General features: G+C 44.2%; 2 protein-coding genes and 1 pseudogene across 2 annotated transcripts; all 3 read right to left on the bottom strand.

The window, feature by feature from the left end:
* Positions 1-2,472: 2,472 nt before the first annotated feature.
* Positions 2,473-5,015, bottom strand: LOC117186201 (annotated as a pseudogene).
* A 1,277-nt stretch (positions 5,016-6,292) lies between these two features.
* On the bottom strand, positions 6,293-6,934 carry LOC117186719. Its single transcript, XM_033387829.1, has one exon. The coding sequence runs from the start codon at positions 6,932-6,934 to the stop codon at positions 6,293-6,295; it is 642 nt and encodes a 213-aa protein (XP_033243720.1).
* Positions 6,935-12,580: 5,646 nt separating this feature from the next.
* Positions 12,581-15,296, bottom strand: LOC117186202 (serine/threonine-protein kinase polo-like). Its single transcript, XM_033386508.1, has 5 exons — positions 14,926-15,296; positions 14,341-14,565; positions 13,490-14,269; positions 13,000-13,428; positions 12,581-12,930 (listed from the first exon to the last, which is right to left on the bottom strand). Exons 1-5 carry the CDS (start codon positions 15,022-15,024, stop codon positions 12,736-12,738), a joined length of 1,728 nt encoding a protein of 575 aa, XP_033242399.1. The 5' UTR covers positions 15,025-15,296; the 3' UTR covers positions 12,581-12,735.
* Positions 15,297-23,478: the final 8,182 nt, after the last annotated feature.

The following is a 23,478-nucleotide window of genomic DNA, read 5'->3' on the forward strand; positions in this document are numbered from 1 at the left end:
GAGTGATTCCACCGTTGTGTTATCCTGGATAAACGCATCGTCATCAACATACCATACCTTTGTGGCAAATCGAATAGCCAAAATCCAGGCATTAACAAACCAGTCACAATGGCGTCACGTGTCATCGGCCAACAACGCAGCCGATGTCCTGTCGAGAGGAATCGCAGCGAGCAGACTGGCAGATCACAATCTGTGGTTATATGGACCATTATTCCTGCACGGATCTCGAGACAACTGGACGAAGGCACCCAACATTGAACCCAGCAATCTTGAGAGAAAAGCTAAACATGTAAGCTTGCCACGCCCGCACTATAATCCTGCGAACCATACAACAAGTCGAGTTTACAGCAGAGTTAAAACAGTTCCAACGCTATAAGACTGTGGATAGAAAGAGCTCGATCATATCGTTATCTCCCTTCCTAGGGACGATGAGCTCATCCGAGTTGGTGGTAGACTTGAAGAAGCTCTACTTCTATACAACGCAAAACACCCAGTTTTGCTGCCTTACAATGACCCAATCGTCAAAATGATCTTGCGGGAGCTACATGAGGAGAAAATGCATTGTGGTGCTCAAGCATTAAGGGCAATCGCAAGACAACAATATTGGATTATCAATGACAAGACAATGGCTAGAAGCATCATCCACAGCTGTGTTAGATGCACCAAGGCTAGACCAAAGCTGATGCACCAGATCATGGGCAATCTCCCAGCACAACGAGTCACACAAGCACGCCCGTTTCTTAATGCAGGCGTCGACTACTGTGGACCAATCTCGATCCACCATAAGATCCGAGGGAAAAGACCAGGGAAAAGGCATACATCGCCGTGTTCTGCTGCTTTTCCACAAAGGCAGTACACCTGGAGCTGGTAAGCGACCTGACCACAGATGCATTCTTGGCCGCCCTGCGTCGATTCTTAAGCAGACGTGGGAAGTGCCAAACTATTCATTGCGACAATGCAACGAACTTTGTGGGTGCAAACAACCAGCTTAAAGAATAAGAAGACTCTATATTCAGCTCAAAGGCAAGTGCTCTGATCACGAATCATTGCAACAAAAAACAAGTGGATTTTAAATTCATTCCTCCCAGGGCTCCATCGTTTGGTGGCCTCTGGGAAGCGGCGGTAAAATCAGCAAAAAAAGCTGTTGATAACAACCACCAACACAGCCTCATTGACATTTGAAGAACTAAACACAGTGATAATCGAAATTGAAGCAATTCTCAATTCTCGACCCATCACTCCAATGTCAAATGATCCCACTGATACAACAGCGCTCACCCCAGGACACTTCTTGATTGGTGAACCATTGACAACGCCTCCTGACGTCAATACTGATCAACAAGGAAGAACATTGGTCAAGCGCTGGGAATTGGTATCGCGCCTAAAGCATTCATTCTGGAAACAATGGTCTACAGAATACCTCCAAGAATTGCAAGCTCGGCATAAATGGAAGACCGCTTCACCAAACGTACCTGAAGGATTATTAGTTTTGGTTAAGGAAGACAACCTTCCTGTAATGAAGTGGCCAATGGGTCGCATCATTAAGACATATCCTGGACAGGACAACCACGTACGAGTGGTTGACGTTAAGACAGCATCTGGCGTATACAAGCGCCCTATCACTCGTCTAGCGCCGCTCTTTCCAGAAGATGTGGCAATCAAACGTTCCCACAACGTGATCAGTGACACCACGGAGATTGATGAGCCACCCACACAGCGAACAACAAAATTGTCACCTACATTAACATCAACAGATGGGCAACCTGACGTATACTGCGGGAAAAAACACTGTATTTAAAGTCTTTTTTTGATATCCGATCTTTCTCTATACCTCCAAAAAAAAAATTACCACGATACTAACACCTGAACTGCGATAAATTGTTCCAAGTTTCCTAATTCGTGCGTCAGCCGAAACAATAGAAATTTGGCCGACGGTACTCAGAAAACAGAAATATAATACATAAGACATTCCTAGAATCAATTTGAGACGTAAAATCTTCCAATTTGAATAATTTGAGAAGCATTGTATTTATTACTACAGTGGTTCAAATTTTATTAGCTTAGGTAAAAATACAAAAGAAATGTTTACTCCCAAACCGCAGGGTTCTAATAGTTAACATCCATGTTTTGTTTGTTGTTTTTTCTACACAAATGTTCGAATTGTTGAAATGATGCGTGGGCGATCGAGGATTACTTGTAATTTCTAAAAGTATACATTTATTTTTATTTATTAATAATTTCTTTCGATATTCGTGTACGAAAATATTTGAACAGATATAAACGTTAAACAGGGAACTAAAGTGGAATGCAAAACCAAACAAAAAAAAAAACGTTAAACAGTAAATACAAATTTGGACAGAAACTACGATTGTGGGAAAGAATTGGCGTGGGAACAGATGAATGGTTAGGTTGGGTTGGCTAAGGCGTTCCTGATTTAGCTTAAACTAACATTTTGCCTTAGAATGATAGTCCGCTGGTAGGTTGTGGAGATGGTGAACATCATCCAACAATTAAACAAACATCTTCTCCAGCATTTTTCTAAGTTTTTCTTGGGCATAGCGTATCTTTTGATATAATTCTTTGGACACACCGTTCTCCACGATGGTCGAGAAGCGATATGTGCGGAAGTTCTTCTCGTGATCCATGTATGTAATGGCACTCATACGCGGACAAAGAATGAGCTTCATGTGATCCGAAAAATTAAGCTGAAATCAGGAATAGTTTTGGTTAATTTCTATAAGTCGGGAGAGCATTTACTAAATTTGTGTAGCTACCTGTACGGAACCGTTGGTAAGATGCATGACCACAGCACACGTTGTGCGGAACCAGGAGTGCAAATGGGGCATACGCGATATCTGATCACTCTCAATGTTCACATTATTGGCTCCAGCCTTCACGAGATGCTCGATCATGTAACGCTTGAAGTAGGAAAGCAGCTTCATCTTTTTATCAAGTGTCTTGCAGTAATCGGTCGTAGTCATGTAGCTCTCCTTTCCGTCCTTGTCTATGAAGTGGACGTTGATCTGGTTCGGAAGCAGAATCAATTTGGTTGTGTCGTTGAACATAACGCCAATGCCCTCATCACAGAGCTGATAACCGAAGCCGTATTTTTCACTGTAGTCGACCCATTTGGATATCCAGAAGAGCGGCTGTGCTGCAGGATCGGTATTCTCATCCTCGAGATTGCCTTGCAGTATGCGCGGCTGTAAGCACGAGATGATTAATAATTATTTAACAGATACAATCACTGCAATGATTACAAACCTTGTTGTTGATCAGATTGGTGAGCTGCTGGTGCAAGCTCTCAATGTCGCTGCGGTAGTCTTCGTTGTGGCGGCACACCTGGGCCGAGGCAGTGATGGCGTCGTGCAAGTTGGTATTGAGGAATGTTGACTCCAGACGAGTATCATCCCTAATGCCGTTCATCTCCATCAGCGGCTTGCGATGAATGGAGTCTTCAATTGTGTCGTTGATGCCAATTCGCGGAGCCATAGTTAGGCAAGAGCTTGGCAAGAACGTTGGCACCTTCGAGCCCTTCAGGAAGTCGTAGTTCAGCAACTGGCCAATTGCTGGGCGGCTCTCAGGGTTCGGCTGGAGCATGGAGATCACCATATCAGCAGCAGGTTTTCTCAAGTAGCTTGGCACTCTGTACTCGCACTTCTTGATCTTTGAATAAGTGTCCTTCAGCGTTTTGGTCTCAAACGGGGGTTGGCCTACCAACAGAGTGTACATGACGCAGCCAATGGACCATATGTCCACTTCGAACGAATGCCCCTTTTTGGTGAGAATTTCTGGGGCAATGTAGTTTGGGGTGCCGCACAGAGTCTTCTTGCGTTCGCCCTCATATTCGATGCGAGTGGCTAGGCCAAAGTCGCCAATCTTCACGTGCAGCATATCGTTCAAGAACAGGTTTCCTAGCTTCAAGTCGCGATGGATAATGCGGTTGTCGTGCAGATACCTGACGCCTTGGATGATCTGGTAAATGTAGTAGCGGCACTCGAACTCCGTGATGCTTTTCCGGCGCTTGTGCAGCTCCATCATCGACTGAGTGGCAAAAAGGCGGGATCCATTAGTTCGGAAGAACGCATGCTATGCTGAATTTCCGGCGTACTTACCCGCTTCTTGCAAAGCTCCAGGACAATGTAAATGTTCTGGACATCCTCGAAATAGCTATGGAACTTCACTATGTTGGGATGATCATCAGCTTCTTTGATACGATTTTGCCGCCAAAAACATCGTCGGTCTCCACATCGATGATTTCGTAGCACTTGGCAAAGCCGCCCTGCACAAGCAATTGCAAAACATCTCATTATAGCCACAATTTTTTACTAAATAATTGTAAATTGAATGCGACGCGACAAAAAAAAAAGAATGTACGTTTGCATGCATGTATGTGGCTGGGCCGTCACTTCTTTGACAACTCTACCAGGCACACACACGCACGCGTTCACACATAAAACAGTGGAAGGGTGCCAAAGGAAACTGAGGCGAAAATAGATGTAAGCCGCATGCTTGTATGTGTTGGTTTGCATGCCCTTACATACATATGTGTATGCCCAGCGCTGTGAGGCTGCGCAGAGTTGTTAAAATGTGCATGAGGATTCCCTAGAACACAATGATCCACTTCTGGGGCAAGTCTTACCTTTCCAAAGAAGCGCATACGCTTATACGTCCTGCGTTGATTGGAGTCGAAAAGACGATCCGGTATATCTGTGCTTTTATCCTCCGGTTTTGCGGCCATTTTGCTCTGATGTCCCTTTGCCTTGGCGTTCACTCGAAACACAAAAAACTTCCTCGCCTTCGCGTTGATGCAAAATCCGCTCTGTACACACCACGTCCAGTTAAATGCGTTCCCAAAGAAACAATTTAAGATTAATGCAAATGCCAAGACACAAATGATCACTCGCAGACTATGGCTATGCCCACCGACACCACTCACAATTCACAGTTCACGAAAAATAGCCACAAAGCGGAGAACGCGCCGAAACCGTTCGATTTAAATGCCAATGAAAATTAGTGGTGTGCGCTGTACATAAATCGAGCTATAATAAATTTTAGTAGATAAATTTTTATATACTTGTGAGACTGATAAGTCAACGCAACTACTTTTCTGAAATCAGAGCACTCTATTTTGTTCAGTTGCAGAAATATGCTTAAGTAATAGTTATGCTTAATAATACCCGTCGGCATAACACAGTGGCACCGTGACACAGTGTTCTATTTAACATGTAATATAATACCTCACGACAACACACTGGCCACTGCAGTGAGTTCTGCTGACAATGCACTCTCTCCGCAGATGGCAAAGACAGCGGGGCAGTTGCTGACCATCAAAATATCGCAATTGCCCACCAGACACTAAAATTATCCATAATACACAAAACATATATTTTACAGACTCAGCACTTTTGTACCTTTTATCACCTATAAATAAGAATCAGTTTTATCAATAAAATCAGTATCAGAAACAGTACCATAACTGACTGTCACTCATCTTCCATCGCAATTATCAGAGGCTGTCGCCGTGTCTTCAGACCCTCCCTTGCGCACCGTAGGATACCCACTCCGCAGTCCAACTGGTTCAAGTTCTAGTTGCGACGACCAAACTGTAGACGGTTTATGTACCGTATGCAACCCAGCTTCCTATACACATTAACATTTGGTGACCCCGACCTTGGTCATCCTTTCAAACTGTCAGACAAGCTACAATGAAAGGATTCGATCTGGACATCAGATTGAAGCAGTCAACAGGACATCTTCAATAAAAATTTGGCATCAGGCCATACACTTACGGTAGCATCTCCTACCAATAAGTATCACTTTGGCAAATCTGACATATTCAGGTTATCAGCCAACAGAAAAACAGCTATAGAATTCGATTACCACCAAGGTAATCAATTTTTGTTGTTCCGTGCGTTCCATAGATTGGAAACAGCACAAATCCCTCCATCCAACACATCACCTGTACTATTACCTTTCTGACCGACAACGGTTGCGATTCGGAGCGTATCCAGCTGCAAAGCAAATAAAACACTCCCAACGGGTCAGAAGTAATAAGTACAAACAGATAGAATGGATACACATATAAAAGAAGTAAATGTATGTATTTATTGTATATGCAAATAAATCAACACATTTCCGTTTGAAATGATTGAAAAGGGAAATCGAAATTTATCGATTCCCGCTGATGCTGCCCGAGTGACGTTCCTGTCTGTGCAATTTTGTTGTGATTTTCTATGCTGCCGAAACCTTAAAAAATTTGTTTAATGCCATAACACAAAAGTACGAAGAGCTAGGCATAAGAGCTAATGCCCTGTATCTTCTGCATCTCCTCGGTGCTCAATATGGTGGGCTCTGTGCGCCCAGGAGTGCTTTCGGTCATGGCATTGGGATCGACAATGGACTGGCAGGACATCAGAGACTTGCGCTGCTTCAGGTACTTCATCCAGATACTGGGCTCCACCTTTGGCGCCAGCGAAGGGTTCTTTATGCTGAGATCGAAGCGTTCCTCCTTGACGAGCACCTGAATGGTCAGGTGGAAGTGATTGTTCTTTATGAAGAGATTGTGGGGGTTCTTCGGCTCCTGGTCCATCTGTTTGTCGCCCATTGCTGATTGAGGGCTGCAGTTTTCGTTGATCAACTGGCGATTGCACTCCTGCAGATCCGCTATCAAGCCCTCCAGTTTCGTGTTCCTCTGACGCAGCTCCTGCGACTGAGAGTCGCTCTGCTCTTTCATCGCCTGGTAGTGCAGCCACATCTGCTCTTTCGAGCGGGGCTTGTAGCTCCCCATCAGACCAGCGATAAAGTAGTGATCCAGGAGCTGAGCAGCCTTGACCAGGGCAAAAAACCCCAGGAACAACCACAGGAATGCCCGCACATACCCTGCCAAACTGTTGTCGTCTGTTGGTTCGCTGTCAATCGTTAAGTTTTCCATTGCTGAAAATTTCTGATGTGATTAAATTGGGTACAAAAACAAAAAATGTGCGTTAATTGTTTTAGAACAAATCACAAAACAAACGCATGCCCTGGTCGAAACTGCTTCAAGTGTGACAAGAAGCACAACACGATGCTACATTTGGAAACATCATCAGGCGCAGCTACAGAATCAAGAGGCCCGACGGTTGGTGCAGCAAGTAACAATAGTTACAATCTTTTGGCCACAGCAAAGGTGGCAGTAGAAGCCAACAACGGGCAGGTTGCTAATTTCAGAGCACTGCTAGATTCAGGATCACAGATAAACTTGATCTCTGAACGAATGGCATCAATGTTGTCACTCAAACTAAAAGACACAACATTACGGATCGAAGGAATTGGAGGTCAATCAAAGACCAGCAGAGCACGAGTAAATGTGCTCATGAAATCCCTTCACAATGGTTTTACGCAAAGAATTGAAGCTTTCGTATTACCACAGATAATAGCTGATCAACCAGCTCAGGCACTCGATTCAGAGAGCTTAAACGTACCAAGCAAGATCTCACTGGCAGATCCAAACTTCCATAAGCCAGGCAAAATCGACATGCTAATCGGAGCCGAGCATTACTACTCGCTGCTGCTACCAGATCAACAGCAGCTAAGGACAGGAGGCCCGTTGCTACAAAACACGAAACTGGGATGGATTGTGGCAGGAAAAGTCAAATCTGCCAACAATTCCTTACCCATTTGTGCAACGGGAGTAAACGAGCTAATGGAAAGATTCTGGACTATGGACAATATAGAGACGGAAGACAAACCACGCACTCCAGTAGAAGCACGGTGCGAAGCTCATTTTAGAGAAAATCTTCAGACAGCTTCAGACGGCCGTTTTATTGTAAAGCTCCCATTTTCCGAACACCCTTCAGCCCTGGGGGAGTCGTTGGAAACCGCAACAAAAAGATTCCTAGCGTTGGAGCGGCGAAGCTCACCAGAAACTTGGAAGAGTTATGTGGACTTCATGGAAGAGTATGAAGGACTAGGACATATGAAGATGGTGCCAGCATCAAAAGTTCCCAAAAGGCACTACTTCATTCCACATCATTGTGTACTCAAACCTGAAAGCACCACCACAAAGCTTCGGGTAGTATTCGATGCCTCATGCAAATCAACAAGCGGGAAATCTTTGAACGACATTCTGCAGGCTGGACCCACCGTTCAGAGCGAACTTATGTCCATTCTGCTACGATTTCGAATTCATAAGTACGTATTCACAGCGGACATAGAAAAGATGTACCGGCAAGTGTGGATGAACCCGGAGGATCAATTCCATCAGATGATAGTCTGGAGAAACAATCCATCCGAAGAGATCAGGTACTATCGCCTGAAAACAGTAACATATGGGACAACAGCTGCTCCGTTCCTAGCAACGAAATGTCTGGATCATTTGGCAATACAATACAAAGACAGACTACCAGTAGGATCAACAACATTAAAAACCGATTTCTATGTTGACGACTGTCTAACTGGAGCAAACACGATTCCAGAGGCAATTCATGTTCGACAAGAACTAAATAAAATATTGCTACCGTCCGGATTCAAATTGCGCAAGTGGTGCTCCAACAATGAGCAACTTCTCCAAGGAATCCCCAAAGAGGATACTGTAACCGATGTAAAACTAGGAGAGACACTAGAGCACTACAGCGTGAAAACTCTGGGTCTCATCTGGATGCCGAAGAAGGATACATTGTGTGGACGAACACAGAAAAGCCAGGCTACACGCATCACCAAACAGGTGGTATGTTCCGAACTGGCCCAAATCTTTGACCCACTAGGACTCTTTGCACCGGTGGTAGTAAAGGCAAAAATCTTCATGCAACAACTTTGGGAGCTCAAACTGGATTGGGATGACGAATTACCATTACAACACCAAACCGAATGGAAAGAATACCGGGACGACTTACAAACATTGAACAAAATGCAAGTTCCCCGGCATATCTACGATGGTAAAACTCCAGTTACCCAAGAACTCCATACGTTTGTAGATGCATCAGAACGAGCATATGGCGCAGCTGTATATGTACGCGCTACATACAAAAACAACCAAGTGTCAGTAAGACTGCTCTCTTCGAAATCACGTGTGGCGCCGACAGCCAAACAATCGCTACCACGGTTAGAACTTTGTGCTGCAGTCCTCGGTGCCGAGCTCAAAAACCGAGTCCGACAGGATCTGCACATGGACATTAACACGGTTTCAGGATGGTGTTGGAGTGATTCCACCGTTGTGTTATCCTGGATAAACGCATCGTCATCAACATACCATACCTTTGTGGCAAATCGAATAGCCAAAATCCAGGCATTAACAAACCAGTCACAATGGCGTCACGTGTCATCGGCCAACAACGCAGCCGATGTCCTGTCGAGAGGAATCGCAGCGAGCAGACTGGCAGATCACAATCTGTGGTTATATGGACCATTATTCCTGCACGGATCTCGAGACAACTGGACGAAGGCACCCAACATTGAACCCAGCAATCTTGAGAGAAAAGCTAAACATGTAAGCTTGCCACGCCCGCACTATAATCCTGCGAACCATACAACAAGTCGAGTTTACAGCAGAGTTAAAACAGTTCCAACGCTATAAGACTGTGGATAGAAAGCTCGATCATATCGTTATCTCCCTTCCTAGGAGACGATGAGCTCATCCGAGTTGGTGGTAGACTTGAAGAAGCTCTACTTCCATACAACGCAAAACACCCAGTTTTGCTGCCTTACAATGACCCAATCGTCAAAATGATCTTGCGGGAGCTACATGAGGAGAACATGCATTGTGGTGCTCAAGCATTAAGGGCAATCGCAAGACAACAATATTGGATTATCAATGACAAGACAATGGCTAGAAGCATCATCCACAGCTGTGTTAGATGCACCAAGGCTAGACCAAAGCTGATGCACCAGATCATGGGCAATCTCCCAGCACAACGAGTCACACAAGCACGCCCGTTTCTTAATGCAGGCGTCGACTACTGTGGACCAATCTCGATCCACCATAAGATCCGAGGGAAAAGACCAGGGAAAAGGCATACATCGCCGTGTTCTGCTGCTTTTCCACAAAGGCAGTACACCTGGAGCTGGTAAGCGACCTGACCACAGATGCATTCTTGGCCGCCCTGCGTCGATTCTTAAGCAGACGTGGGAAGTGCCAAACTATTCATTGCGACAATGCAACGAACTTTGTGGGTGCAAACAACCAGCTTAAAGAATTAGAAGACTCTATATTCAGCTCAAAGGCAAGTGCTCTGATCACGAATCATTGCAACAAAAAACAAGTGGATTTTAAATGCATTCCTCCCAGGGCTCCATCGTTTGGTGGCCTCTGGGAAGCGGCGGTAAAATCAGAAAAAAAAGCTGTTGATAACAACCACCAACACAGCCTCATTGACATTTGAAGAACTAAACACAGTGATAATCGAAATTGAAGCAATTCTCAATTCTCGACCCATCACTCCAATGTCAAATGATCCCACTGATACAACAGCGCTCACCCCAGGACACTTCTTGATTGGTGAACCATTGACAACGCCTCCTGACGTCAATACTGATCAACAAGGAAGAACATTGGTCAAGCGCTGGGAATTGGTATCGCGCCTAAAGCATTCATTCTGGAAACAATGGTCTACAGAATACCTCAAAGAATTGCAAGCTCGGCATAAATGGAAGACCGCTTCACCAAACGTACATATCCTGGACAGGACAACCACGTACGAGTGGTTGACGTTAAGACAGCATCTGGCGTATACAAGCGCCCTATCACTCGTCTAGCGCCGCTCTTTCCAGAAGATGTGGCAATCAAACGTTCCCACAACGTGATCAGTGACACCACGGAGATTGATGAGCCACCCACACAGCGAACAACAAAATTGTCACCTACATTAACATCAACAGATGGGCAACCTGACGTATACTGCGGGAAAAAACACTGTATTTAAAGTCTTTTTTTTATATCCGATCTTTCTCTATACCTCCAAAAAAAAAATTACCACGATACTTACACCGGAACTGCGATAAATTGTTTCAAGTTTCCTAATTCGTGCGTCAGCCGAAACAATAGAAATTTGGCAGACGGTACTCAGAAAACAGAAATATAATACATAAGACATTCCTAGAATCAATTTGAGACGTAAAATCTTCCAATTTGAATAATTTGAGAAGCATTGTATTTATTACTACAGTGGTTCAAATTTTATTAGCTTAGGTAAAAATACAAAAGAAATGTTTACTCCCAAACCGCAGGGTTCTTATAGTTAACATCCATGTTTTGTTTGTTGCTATACCCGATACTCAAAATGAGTATTGGGGTATATTAGATTTGTGGTAAAAGTGGATGTGTGTAACGTCCAGAAGGAATCGTTTCCGACCCCATAAAGTATATATATTCTGGATCAGCATCAATAGCCGAGTCGATTGAGCCCTGTCTGTCTGTCTGTCTGTCCGTCTGTCCGTCTGTCCGTCCGTCTGTCTGTCCGTCCCCTTCAGCGCCTAGTGCTCAAAGACTATAAGAGCTAGAGCAACGATGTTTTGGATCCAGACTTCTGTGATATGTCACTGCTACAAAAATATTTCAAAACTTCGCCCCACCCACTTCCGCCCCCACAAAGGATGAAAATCTGTGGCATCCACAATTTTAAAGATATGAAAAAACCAAAAACGTAGAATTGTAGAGAATGACTATATCTTTAAGACTGCAGAATCTGAATTGGATCGTATTATTATTATAGCCAGCATCAAGAAAACAATTTCATTTTTTCTCGCCCTGTCTCTCTCTAACACACACGTAGCATAGGCGGCTTTGCTTAGAGTAAAACATTAGCGCCTAGATCTCAGAGACTATAAAAGCTAGAGCAACCAAATTTGGTATCCACACTCCTAATATATCGGACCGAGACGAGTTTGTTTCAAAATTTCGCCATACCCCCTTCCGCCCCCGCAAAGGACGAAAATCTGGGGATATTCAAAAATCTCAGAGACTATTAAGGCTAGAGTAACCAAATTTGTTATCCGCACTCCTGTTAGATCTTACTATAAAACGTGTATCTCAAAATTTCGCCTTACCCCCTTCCGCCCACACAAAGGACGAAAATCTGTTGCATCCACAATATTGCACATTCGAGAAAACTAAAAACGCAGAATCATAGATAATGACCATATCTATCAGATTGCTGAATCTGGATCAGATCGGATCATTTTTATACCCAAAAGGAACAAATCAATTTGCACTGGCTACGCAGCGCCCGACATCACGCTCAGACTGATTTTCTGTCTCTCTCGCACGCACTCTTTGTCGTGTCGTTCAATATTAGCGGCGTCTGCCGGAGGAGAGCCATACTGACTTAGTATCGGGTATAACCGTAGAGTTGCGGTGTCCGCAGCAACTCACAACGTTCCCCCTCGTTTTTTCTACACAAATGTTCGAATTGTTGAAATGATGCGTGGGCGATCGAGGATTACTTGTAATTTCTAAAAGTATACATTTATTTTTATTTATTAATAATTTCTTTCGATATTCGTGTACGAAAATATTTGAACAGATATAAACGTTAAACAGGGAACTAAAGTGGAATGCAAAACCAAACAACAAAAAAAAAACGTTAAACAGTAAATACAAATTTGGACAGAAACTACGATTGTGGGAAAGAATTGGCGTGGGAACAGATGAATGGTTAGGTTGGGTTGGCTAAGGCGTTCGTGATTTAGCTTAAACTAACATTTTGCCTTAGAATGATAGTCCGCTGGTAGGTTGTGGAGATGGTGAACATCATCCAACAATTAAACAAACATCTTCTCCAGCATTTTTCTAAGTTTTTCTTGGGCATAGCGTATCTTTTGATATAAATCTTTGGACACACCGTTCTCCACGATGGTCGAGAAGCGATATGTGCGGAAGTTCTTCTCGTGATCCATGTATGTAATGGCACTCATACGCGGACAAAGAATGAGCTTCATGTGATCCGAAAAATTAAGCTGAAATCAGGAATAGTTTTGGTTAATTTCTATAAGTCGGGAGAGCATTTACTAAATTTGTGTAGCTACCTGTACGGAACCGTTGGTAAGATGCATGACCACAGCACACGTTGTGCGGAACCAGGAGTGCAAATGGGGCATACGCGATATCTGATCACTCTCAATGTTCACATTATTGGCTCCAGCCTTCACGAGATGCTCGATCATGTAACGCTTGAAGTAGGAAAGCAGCTTCATCTTTTTATCAAGTGTCTTGCAGTAATCGGTCGTAGTCATGTAGCTCTCCTTTCCGTCCTTGTCTATGAAGTGGACGTTGATCTGGTTCGGAAGCAGAATCAATTTGGTTGTGTCGTTGAACATAACGCCAATGCCCTCATCACAGAGCTGATAACCGAAGCCGTATTTTTCACTGTAGTCGACCCATTTGGATATCCAGAAGAGCGGCTGTGCTGCAGGATCGGTATTCTCATCCTCGAGATTGCCTTGCAGTATGCGCGACTGTAAGCACGAGATGATTAATAATTATTTAACAGATACAATCACTGCAATGATTACAAACCTTGTTGTTGATCAGATTGGTGAGCTGCTGGTGCAAGCTCTCAATGTCGCTGCGGTAGTCTTCGTTGTGGCGGCACAACTGGGCCGAGGCAGTGATGGCGTCGTGCAAGTTGGTATTGAGGAATGTTGACTCCAGACGAGTATCATCCCTAATGCCGTTCATCTCCATCAGCGGCTTGCGATGAATGGAGTCTTCAATGGTGTCGTTGATGCCAATTCGCGGAGCCATAGTTAGGCAAGAGCTTGGCAAGAACGTTGGCACCTTCGAGCCCTTCAGGAAGTCGTAGTTCAGCAACTGGCCAATTGCTGGGCGGCTCTCAGGGTTCGGCTGGAGCATGGAGATCACCATATCAGCAGCAGGTTTTCTCAAGTAGCTTGGCACTCTGTACTCGCACTTCTTGATCTTTGAATAAGTGTCCTTCAGCGTTTTGGTCTCAAACGGGTGTTGGCCTACCAACAGAGTGTACATGACGCAGCCAATGGACCATATGTCCACTTCGAACGAATGCCCCTTTTTGGTGAGAATTTCTGGGGCAATGTAGTTTGGGGTGCCGCACAGAGTCTTCTTGCGTTCGCCCTCATATTCGATGCGAGTGGCTAGGCCAAAGTCGCCAATCTTCACGTGCAGCATATCGTTCAAGAACAGGTTTCCTAGCTTCAAGTCGCGATGGATAATGCGGTTGTCGTGCAGATACTTGACGCCTTGGATGATCTGGTAAATGTAGTAGCGGCACTCGAACTCCGTGATGCTTTTCCGGCGCTTGTGCAGCTCCATCATCGACTGAGTGGCAAAAAGGCGGGATCCATTAGTTCGGAAGAATGCATGCTATGCTGAATTTCCGGCGTACTTACCCGCTTCTTGCATAGCTCCAGGACAATGTAAATGTTCTGGACATCCTCGAAATAGCTATGGAACTTCACTATGTTGGGATGATTGAGACTACGATGAATGGTAATCTCCTGAGCGGTCTTCTCCTTCTGGTTGTGCTTGATCATCAGCTTTTTTGATACGATTTTGCCGGCAAAAACATCGTCGGTCTCCACATCGATGATTTCGTAGCACTTGGCAAAGCCGCCCTGCACAAGCAATTGCAAAACATCTCATTATAGCCACAATTTTTTACTAAATAATTGTAAATTGAATGCGACGCGCCAAAAAAAAAAGAATGTACGTTTGCACGCATGTATGTGGCTGGGCCGTCACTTCTTTGACAACTCTACCAGGCACACACACGCACGCGTTCACACATAAAACTGTGGAAGGGTGCCAAAGGAAACTGAGGCGAAAATAGATGTAAGCCGCATGCTTGTATGTGTTGGTTTGCATGCCCTTGCATACATATGTGTATGCCCAGCGCTGTGAGGCTGCGCAGAGATGTTAAAATGTGCATGAGGATTCCCTAGAACACAATGATCCACTTCTGGGGCAAGTCTTACCTTTCCAAAGAAGCGCATACGCTTATACGTCCTGCGTTGATTGGAGTCGAAGAGACGATCCGGTATATCTGTGCTTTTATCCTCTGGTTTTGCGGCCATTTTGCTCTGATGTCCCTTTGCCTTGGCGTTCACTCGAAACACAAAAAACTTCCTCGCCTTCGCGTTGATGCAAAATCCGCTCTGTACACACCACGTCCAGTTAAATGCGTTCCCAAAGAAACAATTTAAGATTAATGCAAATGCCAAGACACAAATGATCACTCCCAGACTATGGCTATGCCCACCGACACCACTCACAATTCACAGTTCACGAAAAATAGCCACAAAGCGGAGAACGCGCCGAAACCGTTCGATTTAAATGCCAATGAAAATTAGTGGTGTGCGCTGTACATAAATCGAGCTGTAATAAATTTTAGTAGATAAATTTTTATATACTTGTGAGACTGATAAGCCAACGCAACTACTTTTCTGAAATCAGAGCACTCTATTTTGTTCAGTTGCAGAAATATGCTTAAGTAATAGTTTATAATACCCGTCGGCATAACACAGTGGCACCGTGACACAGTGTTCTATTTAACATGTAATATAATACCTCACGACAACACACTGGCCACTGCAGTGAGTTCTGCTGACAATGCACTCTCTCCGCAGATGGCAAAGACAGCGGGGCAGTTGCTGACCATCAAAATATCGCAATTGCCCACCAGACACTAAAATTATCCATAATACACAAAACATATATTTTACAGACTCAGCACTTTTGTACCTTTTATCACCTATAAATAAGAATCAGTTTTATCAATAAAATCAGTATCAGAAACAGTACCATAACTGCCTGTCACTCATCTTCCATCGCAATTATCAGAGGCTGTCGCCGTGTCTTCAGACCCTCCCTTGCGCACCGTAGGATACTCACTCCGCAGTCCAACTGGTTCAAGTTCTAGTTGCGACGACCAAACTGTAGACGGTTTATGTACCGTATGCAACCCAGCTTCCTATACACACACACACATTAACATTTGGTGACCCCGACCTTGGTCATCCTTTCAAACTGTCAGACAAGCTACAGTGAAAGGATTCGATCTGGACATCAGATTGAAGCAGTCAACAGGACATCTTCAATAAAAATTTGGCATCAGGCCATACACTTACGGTAGCATCTCCTACCAATAAGTATCACTTTGGCAAATCTGACATATTCAGGTTATCAGCCAACAGAAAAACAGCTATAGAATTCGATTACCACCAAGGTAATCAATTTTTGTTGTTCCGTGCGTTCCATAGATTGGAAACAGCACAAATCCCTCGATCCAACACATCACCTGTACTATTACCTTTCTGACCGACAACGGTTGCGATTCGGAGCGTATCCAGCTGCAAAGCAAATAAAACACTCCCAACGGGTCAGAAGTAATAAGTACAAACAGATAGAATGGATACACATATGGAGGCAGAAGCTGCCGCTACATGGGCAATGGATGTGCAGCAAGAGATTGGTGAGGAAATATCGAGGTGCATTCGGAAATTTAAAAAAGATTCCCAAGAACGAAAGCAAACGGCCTCTTATTTTCAAGCCAAAATATCAGCACTCGAAAATGCGTGGAATCGCTTTAACAAAAACGACTCCAAACTTCGCGATACAGACAAAACGGATGAATACGTTAAATTCCGTGAAGACTTACGTACAACATGTAAGCAATACATTACGATTTTTACCGAATGCATGGATAAGCTATCACAGACGTCTAGTGCTCGTGGGGAACGTCAAATCGTCCCTAAAGAAAAGCATGAGAAACCTTCAGTAGGTCCCAAAGAAAGCGATCTGATCCAGCAGTCCTCGAAGGATTACAGAAAACTGCTTTCACTATGTCGCCGACAAAAGGCCATAGTAGAGTCCGTTAAACGCAATCTGAAACAACTTTCAGAGGCGGAAGGACGCACATCAAGTGATTTGATAAAATCACTATGGACTCAAGCGCAGGAAGTCCACTTCACAATTCATGAGGAATACGAGGACCCAGTGGAAGGAGGATATGACATGGAATCCTACCTAACACTGGAAAGTAAGGTCCAAAGAGCATTGGCAAAATCAGCCACACCAAACACGGATAACGTGCAGCTTCCACGCATCAGCATCCCAAAGTTTGATGGGGATCTATTAAAGTGGACCCAGTTCTTCGATCTGTTCTCATGCATGGTGCATGAGACCAACATGCCTACGGTGAAAAAGATGTGGTATCTTAAAACCACCTTTACCGGCGAGGCAGAAAGATTGATTCGACATATCGATCTAAAGGAAGAAAATTATGAAGCCGCTTGGGAAATACTAGTTGACGCATACAACAATCCCAGAGATGTTTCGAAAACGGTACTGAACCGCTTCCTCAATCACCAAACAATTAATGACGATCCCAAGTCATTAAAAGAGTTGTATATAACAACCATAGAAAGGGATTGGGCATCAATATATCTACATGGGATCCGATATTGATTGCCATTATCAGAAACAAACTGGATGTAACAAATAAGGCCTTGTATGAGCAATCATTGGGAAGCTCAAAGGACATCCAGGCGCTGGATACGATGCTTCAGTTCTTGGAGCAAAGAATTCGGGTTCTAGGAACCAGTAAGAAGCCACCAGCAGCAAGGAGAGAGCCAAAAGCCACGACATGTGCATCAGCAAACACAGGGAGAGCGCGAGCACCCTTATGCACATTCTGCAAGAAAGCAAGCCATTGGCTCTACGGATGCGAAGAATTTCGCTCCAAATCTCTATCAGAACGACTAAATTGGGTACAAAAACAAAAAATGTGCGTTAATTGTTTTAGAACAAATCACAAAACAAACGCATGCCCTGGTCGAAACTGCTTCAAGTGTGACAAGAAGCACAACACGATGCTACATTTGGAAACATAATCAGGCGCAGCTACAGAATCAAGAGGCCCGACGGTTGGTGCAGCAAGTAACAATAGTTACAATCTTCTGGCCACAGCAAAGGTGGCAGTAGAAGCCAACAACGGGCAGGTTGCTAATTTCAGAGCACTGCTAGATTCAGGATCACAGATAAACTTGATCTCTGAACGAATGGCATCAATGTTGTCACTTAAACTAAAAGACACAACATTACGGATCGAAGGAATTGGAGGTCAATCAAAGACCAGCAGAGCACGAGTAAATGTGCTCATGAAATCCCTTCACAATGGTTTTACGCAAAGAATTGAAGCTTTCGTATTACCACAGATAATAGCTGATCAACCAGCTCAGGCACTCGATTCAGAGAGCTTAAACGTACCAAGCAAGATCTCACTGGCAGATCCAAACTTCCATAAGCCAGGCAAAATCGACATGCTAATTGGAGCCGAGCATTACTACTCGCTGCTGCTACCAGATCAACAGCAGCTAAGGACAGGAGGCCCGTTGCTACAAAACACGAAACTGGGATGGATTGTGGCAGGAAAAGTCAAATCTGCCCACAATTCCTCACCCATTTGTGCAACGGGAGTAAACGAGCTCATGGAAAGATTCTGGACTCTGGACAATCTAGAGACGGAAGACAAACCACGCACTCCAGTGGAAGCACGGTGCGAAGCTCATTTTATAGAAAATCTTCAGACAGCTTCAGACGGCCGTTTTATTGTAAAGCTCCCATTTTCCGAACACCCTTCAGCCCTGAAGGGGTCGTTGGAAACCGCAACAAAAAGATTCCTAGCGTTGGAGCGGCGAAGCTCACCAGAAACTTGGAAGAGTTATGTGGACTTCATGGAAGAGTATGAAGGACTAGGACATATGAAGATGGTGCCAGCATCAAAAGTTCCCAAAAGGCACTACTTCATTCCACATCATTGTGTACTCAAACCTGAAAGCACCACCACAAAGCTTCGGGTAGTATTCGATGCCTCATGCAAATCAACAAGCGGGAAATCTTTGAACGACATTCTGCAGGCTGGACCCACCGTTCAGAGCGAACTTATGTCCATTCTGCTACGATTTCGAATTCATAAGTACGTATTCACAGCGGACATAGAAAAGATGTACCGGCAAGTGTGGATGAACCCGGAGGATCAATTCCATCAGATGATAGTCTGGAGAAACAATCCATCCGAAGAGATCAGGTACTATCGCCTGAAAACAGTAACATATGGGACAACAGCTGCTCCGTTCCTAGCAACGAAATGTCTGGATCATTTGGCAATACAATACAAAGACAGACTACCAGTAGGATCAACAACATTAAAAACCGATTTCTATGTTGACGACTGTCTAACTGGAGCAAACACGATTCCAGAGGCAATTCATGTTCGACAAGAACTAAATAAGATATTGCTACCGTCCGGATTCAAATTGCGCAAGTGGTGCTCCAACAATGAGCAACTTCTCCAAGGAATCCCCAAAGAGGATGCTGTAACCGATGTAAAACTAGGAGAGACACTAGAGCACTACAGCGTGAAAACTCTGGGTCTCATCTGGATGCCGAAGAAGGATACATTGTGTGGACGAACACAGAAAAGCCAGGCTACACGCATCACCAAACGGGTGGTATGTTCCGAACTGGCCCAAATCTTTGACCCACTAGGACTCTTTTCACCGGTGGTAGTAAAGGCAAAAATCTTCATGCAACAACTTTGGGAGCTCAAACTGGATTGGGATGACGAATTACCATTACAACACCAAACCGAATGGAAAGAATACCGGGACGACTTACAAACATTGAACAAAATGCAAGTTCCCCGGCATATCTACGATGGTAAAACTCCAGTTACCCAAGAACTCCATACGTTTGTAGATGCATCAGAACGAGCATATGGCGCAGCTGTATATGTACGCGCTACATACAAAAACAACCAAGTGTCAGTAAGACTGCTCTGTTCGAAATCACGTGTGGCGCCGACAGCCAAACAATCGCTACCACGGTTAGAACTTTGTGCTGCAGTCCTCGGTGCCGAGCTCAAAAACCGAGTCCGACAGGGTCTGCACATGGACATTAACACGGTTTCAGGATGGTGTTGGAGTGATTCCACCGTTGTGTTATCCTGGATAAACGCATCGTCATCAACATACCATACCTTTGTGGCAAATCGAATAGCCAAAATCCAGGCATTAACAAACCAGTCACAATGGCGTCACGTGTCATCGGCCAACAACGCAGCCGATGTCCTGTCGAGAGGAATCGCAGCAAGCAGACTGGCAGATCACAATCTGTGGTTATATGGACCATTATTTCTGCACGGATCTCGAGACAACTGGACGAAGGCACCCAACATAGAACCCAGTAATCTTGAGAGAAAAGCTAAACATGTAAGCTTGCCAATCACACCTAGCGCACTTGGGGACGAATTATATACTTGCAGACATAGCAACTCGTTTCACAAACTGCAACGCATTGTGGCATATATGTTACGCTTCTGCTACAAAACCAACAGAGCGAACACCACGACGCTCTGCGCAGAAGAACTGACTCACGCCCGCACTATAATCCTGCGAACCATACAACAAGTCGAGTTTACAGCAGAGTTAAAACAGTTCCAACGCTATAAGACTGTGGATAGAAAGATCTCGATCATATCGTTATCTCCCTTCCTAGGAGACGATGAGCTCATCCAAGTTGGTGGTAGACTTGAAGAAGCTCTACTTCCATAAAACGCAAAACACCCAGTTTTGCTGCCTTACAATGACCCAATCGTCAAAATGATCTTGCGGGAGCTACATGAGGAGAACATGTATTGTGGTGCTCCAGCATTAAGGGCAATCGCAAGACAACAATATTGGATTATCAATGACAAGACAATGGCTAGAAGCATCATCCACAGCTGTGTTAGATGCACCAAGGCTAGACCAAAGCTGATGCACCAGATCATATGCAATCTCCCAGCACAACGAGTCACACATGCAGGCGTCGACTACTGTGGACCAATCTCGATCCACCATAAGATCCGAGGGAAAAGACCAGGGAAAAGGCATACATCGCCGTGTTCTGCTGCTTTTCCACAAAGGCAGTACACCTGGAGCTGGTAAGCGACCTGACCACAGATGCATTCTTGGCCGCCCTGCGTCGATTCTTAAGCAGACGTGGGAAGTGCCAAACTATTCATTGCGACAATGCAACGAACTTTGTGGGTGCAAACAACCAGCTTAAAGAATTAGAAGACTCTATATTCAGCTCAAAGGCAAGTGCTCTGATCACGAATCATTGCAACAAAAAACAAGTGGATTTTAAATTCATTCCTCCCAGGGCTCCATCGTTCGGCGGCCTCTGGGAAGCGGCGGTAAAATCAGCAAAAAAGCTGTTGATAACAACCACCAACACAGCCTCATTGACATTTGAAGAACTAAACACAGTGATAATCGAAATTGAAGCAATTCTCAATTCTCGACCCATCACTCCAATGTCAAATGATCCCACTGATACAACAGCGCTCACCCCAGGACACTTCTTGATTGGTGAACCATTGACAACGCCTCCTGACGTCAATACTGATCAACAAGGAAGAACATTGGTCAAGCGCTGGGAATTGGTATCGCGCCTAAAGCATTCATTCTGGAAACAATGGTCTACAGAATACCTCCAAGAATTGCAAGCTCGGCATAAATGGAAGACCGCTTCACCAAACGTACCTGAAGGATTATTAGTTTTGGTTAAGGAAGACAACCTTCCTGTAATGAAGTGGCCAATGGGTCGCATCATTAAGACATATCCTGGACAGGACAACCACGTACGAGTGGTTGACGTTAAGACAGCATCTGGCGTATACAAGCGCCCTATCACTCGTCTAGCGCCGCTCTTTCCAGAAGATGTGGCAATCAAACGTTCCCACAACGTGATCAGTGACACCACGGAGATTGATGAGCCACCCACACAGCGAACAACAAAATTGTCACCTACATTAACATCAACAGATGGGCAACCTGACGTATACTGCGGGAAAAAACACTGTATTTAAAGTCTTTTTTTTATATCCGATCTTACTTACACCTGAACTGCGATAAATTGTTTCAAGTTTCCTAATTCGTGCGTCAGCCGAAACAATAGAAATTTGGCCGACGGTACTCAGAAAACAGAAATATAATACATAAGACATTCCTAGAATCAATTTGAGACGTAAAATCTTCCAATTTGAATAATTTGAGAAGCATTGTATTTATTACTACAGTGGTTCAAATTTTATTAGCTTAGGTAAAAATACAAAAGAAATTTTTACTCCCAAACCGCAGGGTTCTAATAGTTAACATCCATGTTTTGTTTGTTGTTTTTTCTACCCAAATGTTCGAATTGTTGAAATGATGCGTGGGCGATCGAGGATTACTTGTAATTTCTAAAAGTATACATTTATTTATATTTATTAATAATTTCTTTCGATATTCGTGTACGAAAATATTTAAACAGATATAAACGTTAAACAGGGAACTAAAGTGGAATGCAAAACCAAACAAAAACGAGGGGGAACGCTGTGAGTTGCTGCTGAGACCGCAACTCTACAGTTATACCCGATACTAAGTCAGTATGGCTCTCCTCCGGCAGACGCCGCTAATATTAAACGACACGACAAAGAGTGCGTGCGAGAGAGACAGAAAATCAGTCTGAGCGTGACGTCGGGGGCTGCGTAGCCAGTGCAAATTGATTTGTTACTTTTGGCTATAAATTTGATCCAGATTCAGCAATCTGATAGATATGGTCATTATCTATGATTCTGCGTTTTTAGTTTTCTCGAATGTGCAATATTGTGGATGCAACAGATTTTCGTCCTTTGTGGGGGCGGAAAAGGGTAGGGCGAAATTCTGAGATACACGTTTTTTAGTGAGATCTAACAGAAGTGCGGATACCAAATTTGGTTACTCTAGCCTTAATAGTCTCTGAGATTTGTGGATGCCCCAGATTTTCGTCCTTTGCGGGGGCGGAAGGGGGTGTGGCGAAATTTGGACACGAAACGGTCAAGGTCCGATATCACAGGAGTGTGGATACCAAATTTGGTTGCTCTGGCTCTTATAGGTTCTGCGATCCTTGAACTCATATTTTGCAATTGACAAAACCGACCATGAAACCTGTGTGTTAGAGAGAGACAGAGCGAGAAAGAATGAAATTGTTTTCTTGATTCTGGCTATAATCATTATTCGATCTGGTTCAGATTTTGCACTTTAGAAGATATGGTTATCCTCACCGATTCTGCGTTTTTGGTTTTATCGTATCTTTAAAAATGTGGATGCCACAGATTTTCGTCCTTTGTGGGGGCGGAAGTGGGCGGGGCGAAGTTTTGAAATATTTTTGTAGCAGTGACATATCACAGAAGTCTGGATCCAAAACATCGTTGCTCTAGCTCTTATAGTCTTTGAGCACTAGGCGCTGAAGGGGACGGACGGACGGACGGACGGACGGACGGACAGACGGACAGACAGACAGGGCTCAATCGACTCGGCTATTGATGCTGATCAAGAATATATATACTTTATGGGGTCGGAAACGATTTCTTCTGGACGTTACACACATCCACTTTTACCACAAATCTAATATACCCCAATACTCATTTTGAGTATCGGGTATAAAAAAAACGTTAAACAGTA

This window comes from Drosophila miranda, chromosome XR (assembly GCF_003369915.1).
Source record: "Drosophila miranda strain MSH22 chromosome XR, D.miranda_PacBio2.1, whole genome shotgun sequence".
NCBI lineage: Eukaryota > Metazoa > Arthropoda > Insecta > Diptera > Drosophilidae > Drosophila > Drosophila miranda.

Bases quoted from the DNA above. Each gene is read 5' to 3' on its own strand.
- LOC117186719 (XM_033387829.1), bottom strand. From the start codon at position 6,934: ATGGAAAACTTAACGATTGACAGCGAACCAACAGACGACAACAGTTTG.
- LOC117186202 (XM_033386508.1), bottom strand. From the start codon at position 15,024: ATGGCCGCAAAACCAGAGGATAAAAGCACAGATATACCGGATCGTCTC. The intron at 14,270-14,340 runs GTAAGTACGCCG...TTTGCCACTCAG, and splicing joins TGGAGCTATGCAAGAAGCGG to TCGATGATGGAGCTGCACAA. The intron at 12,931-12,999 runs GTAGCTACACAA...TCCTGATTTCAG, and splicing joins TTACCAACGGTTCCGTACAG to CTTAATTTTTCGGATCACAT.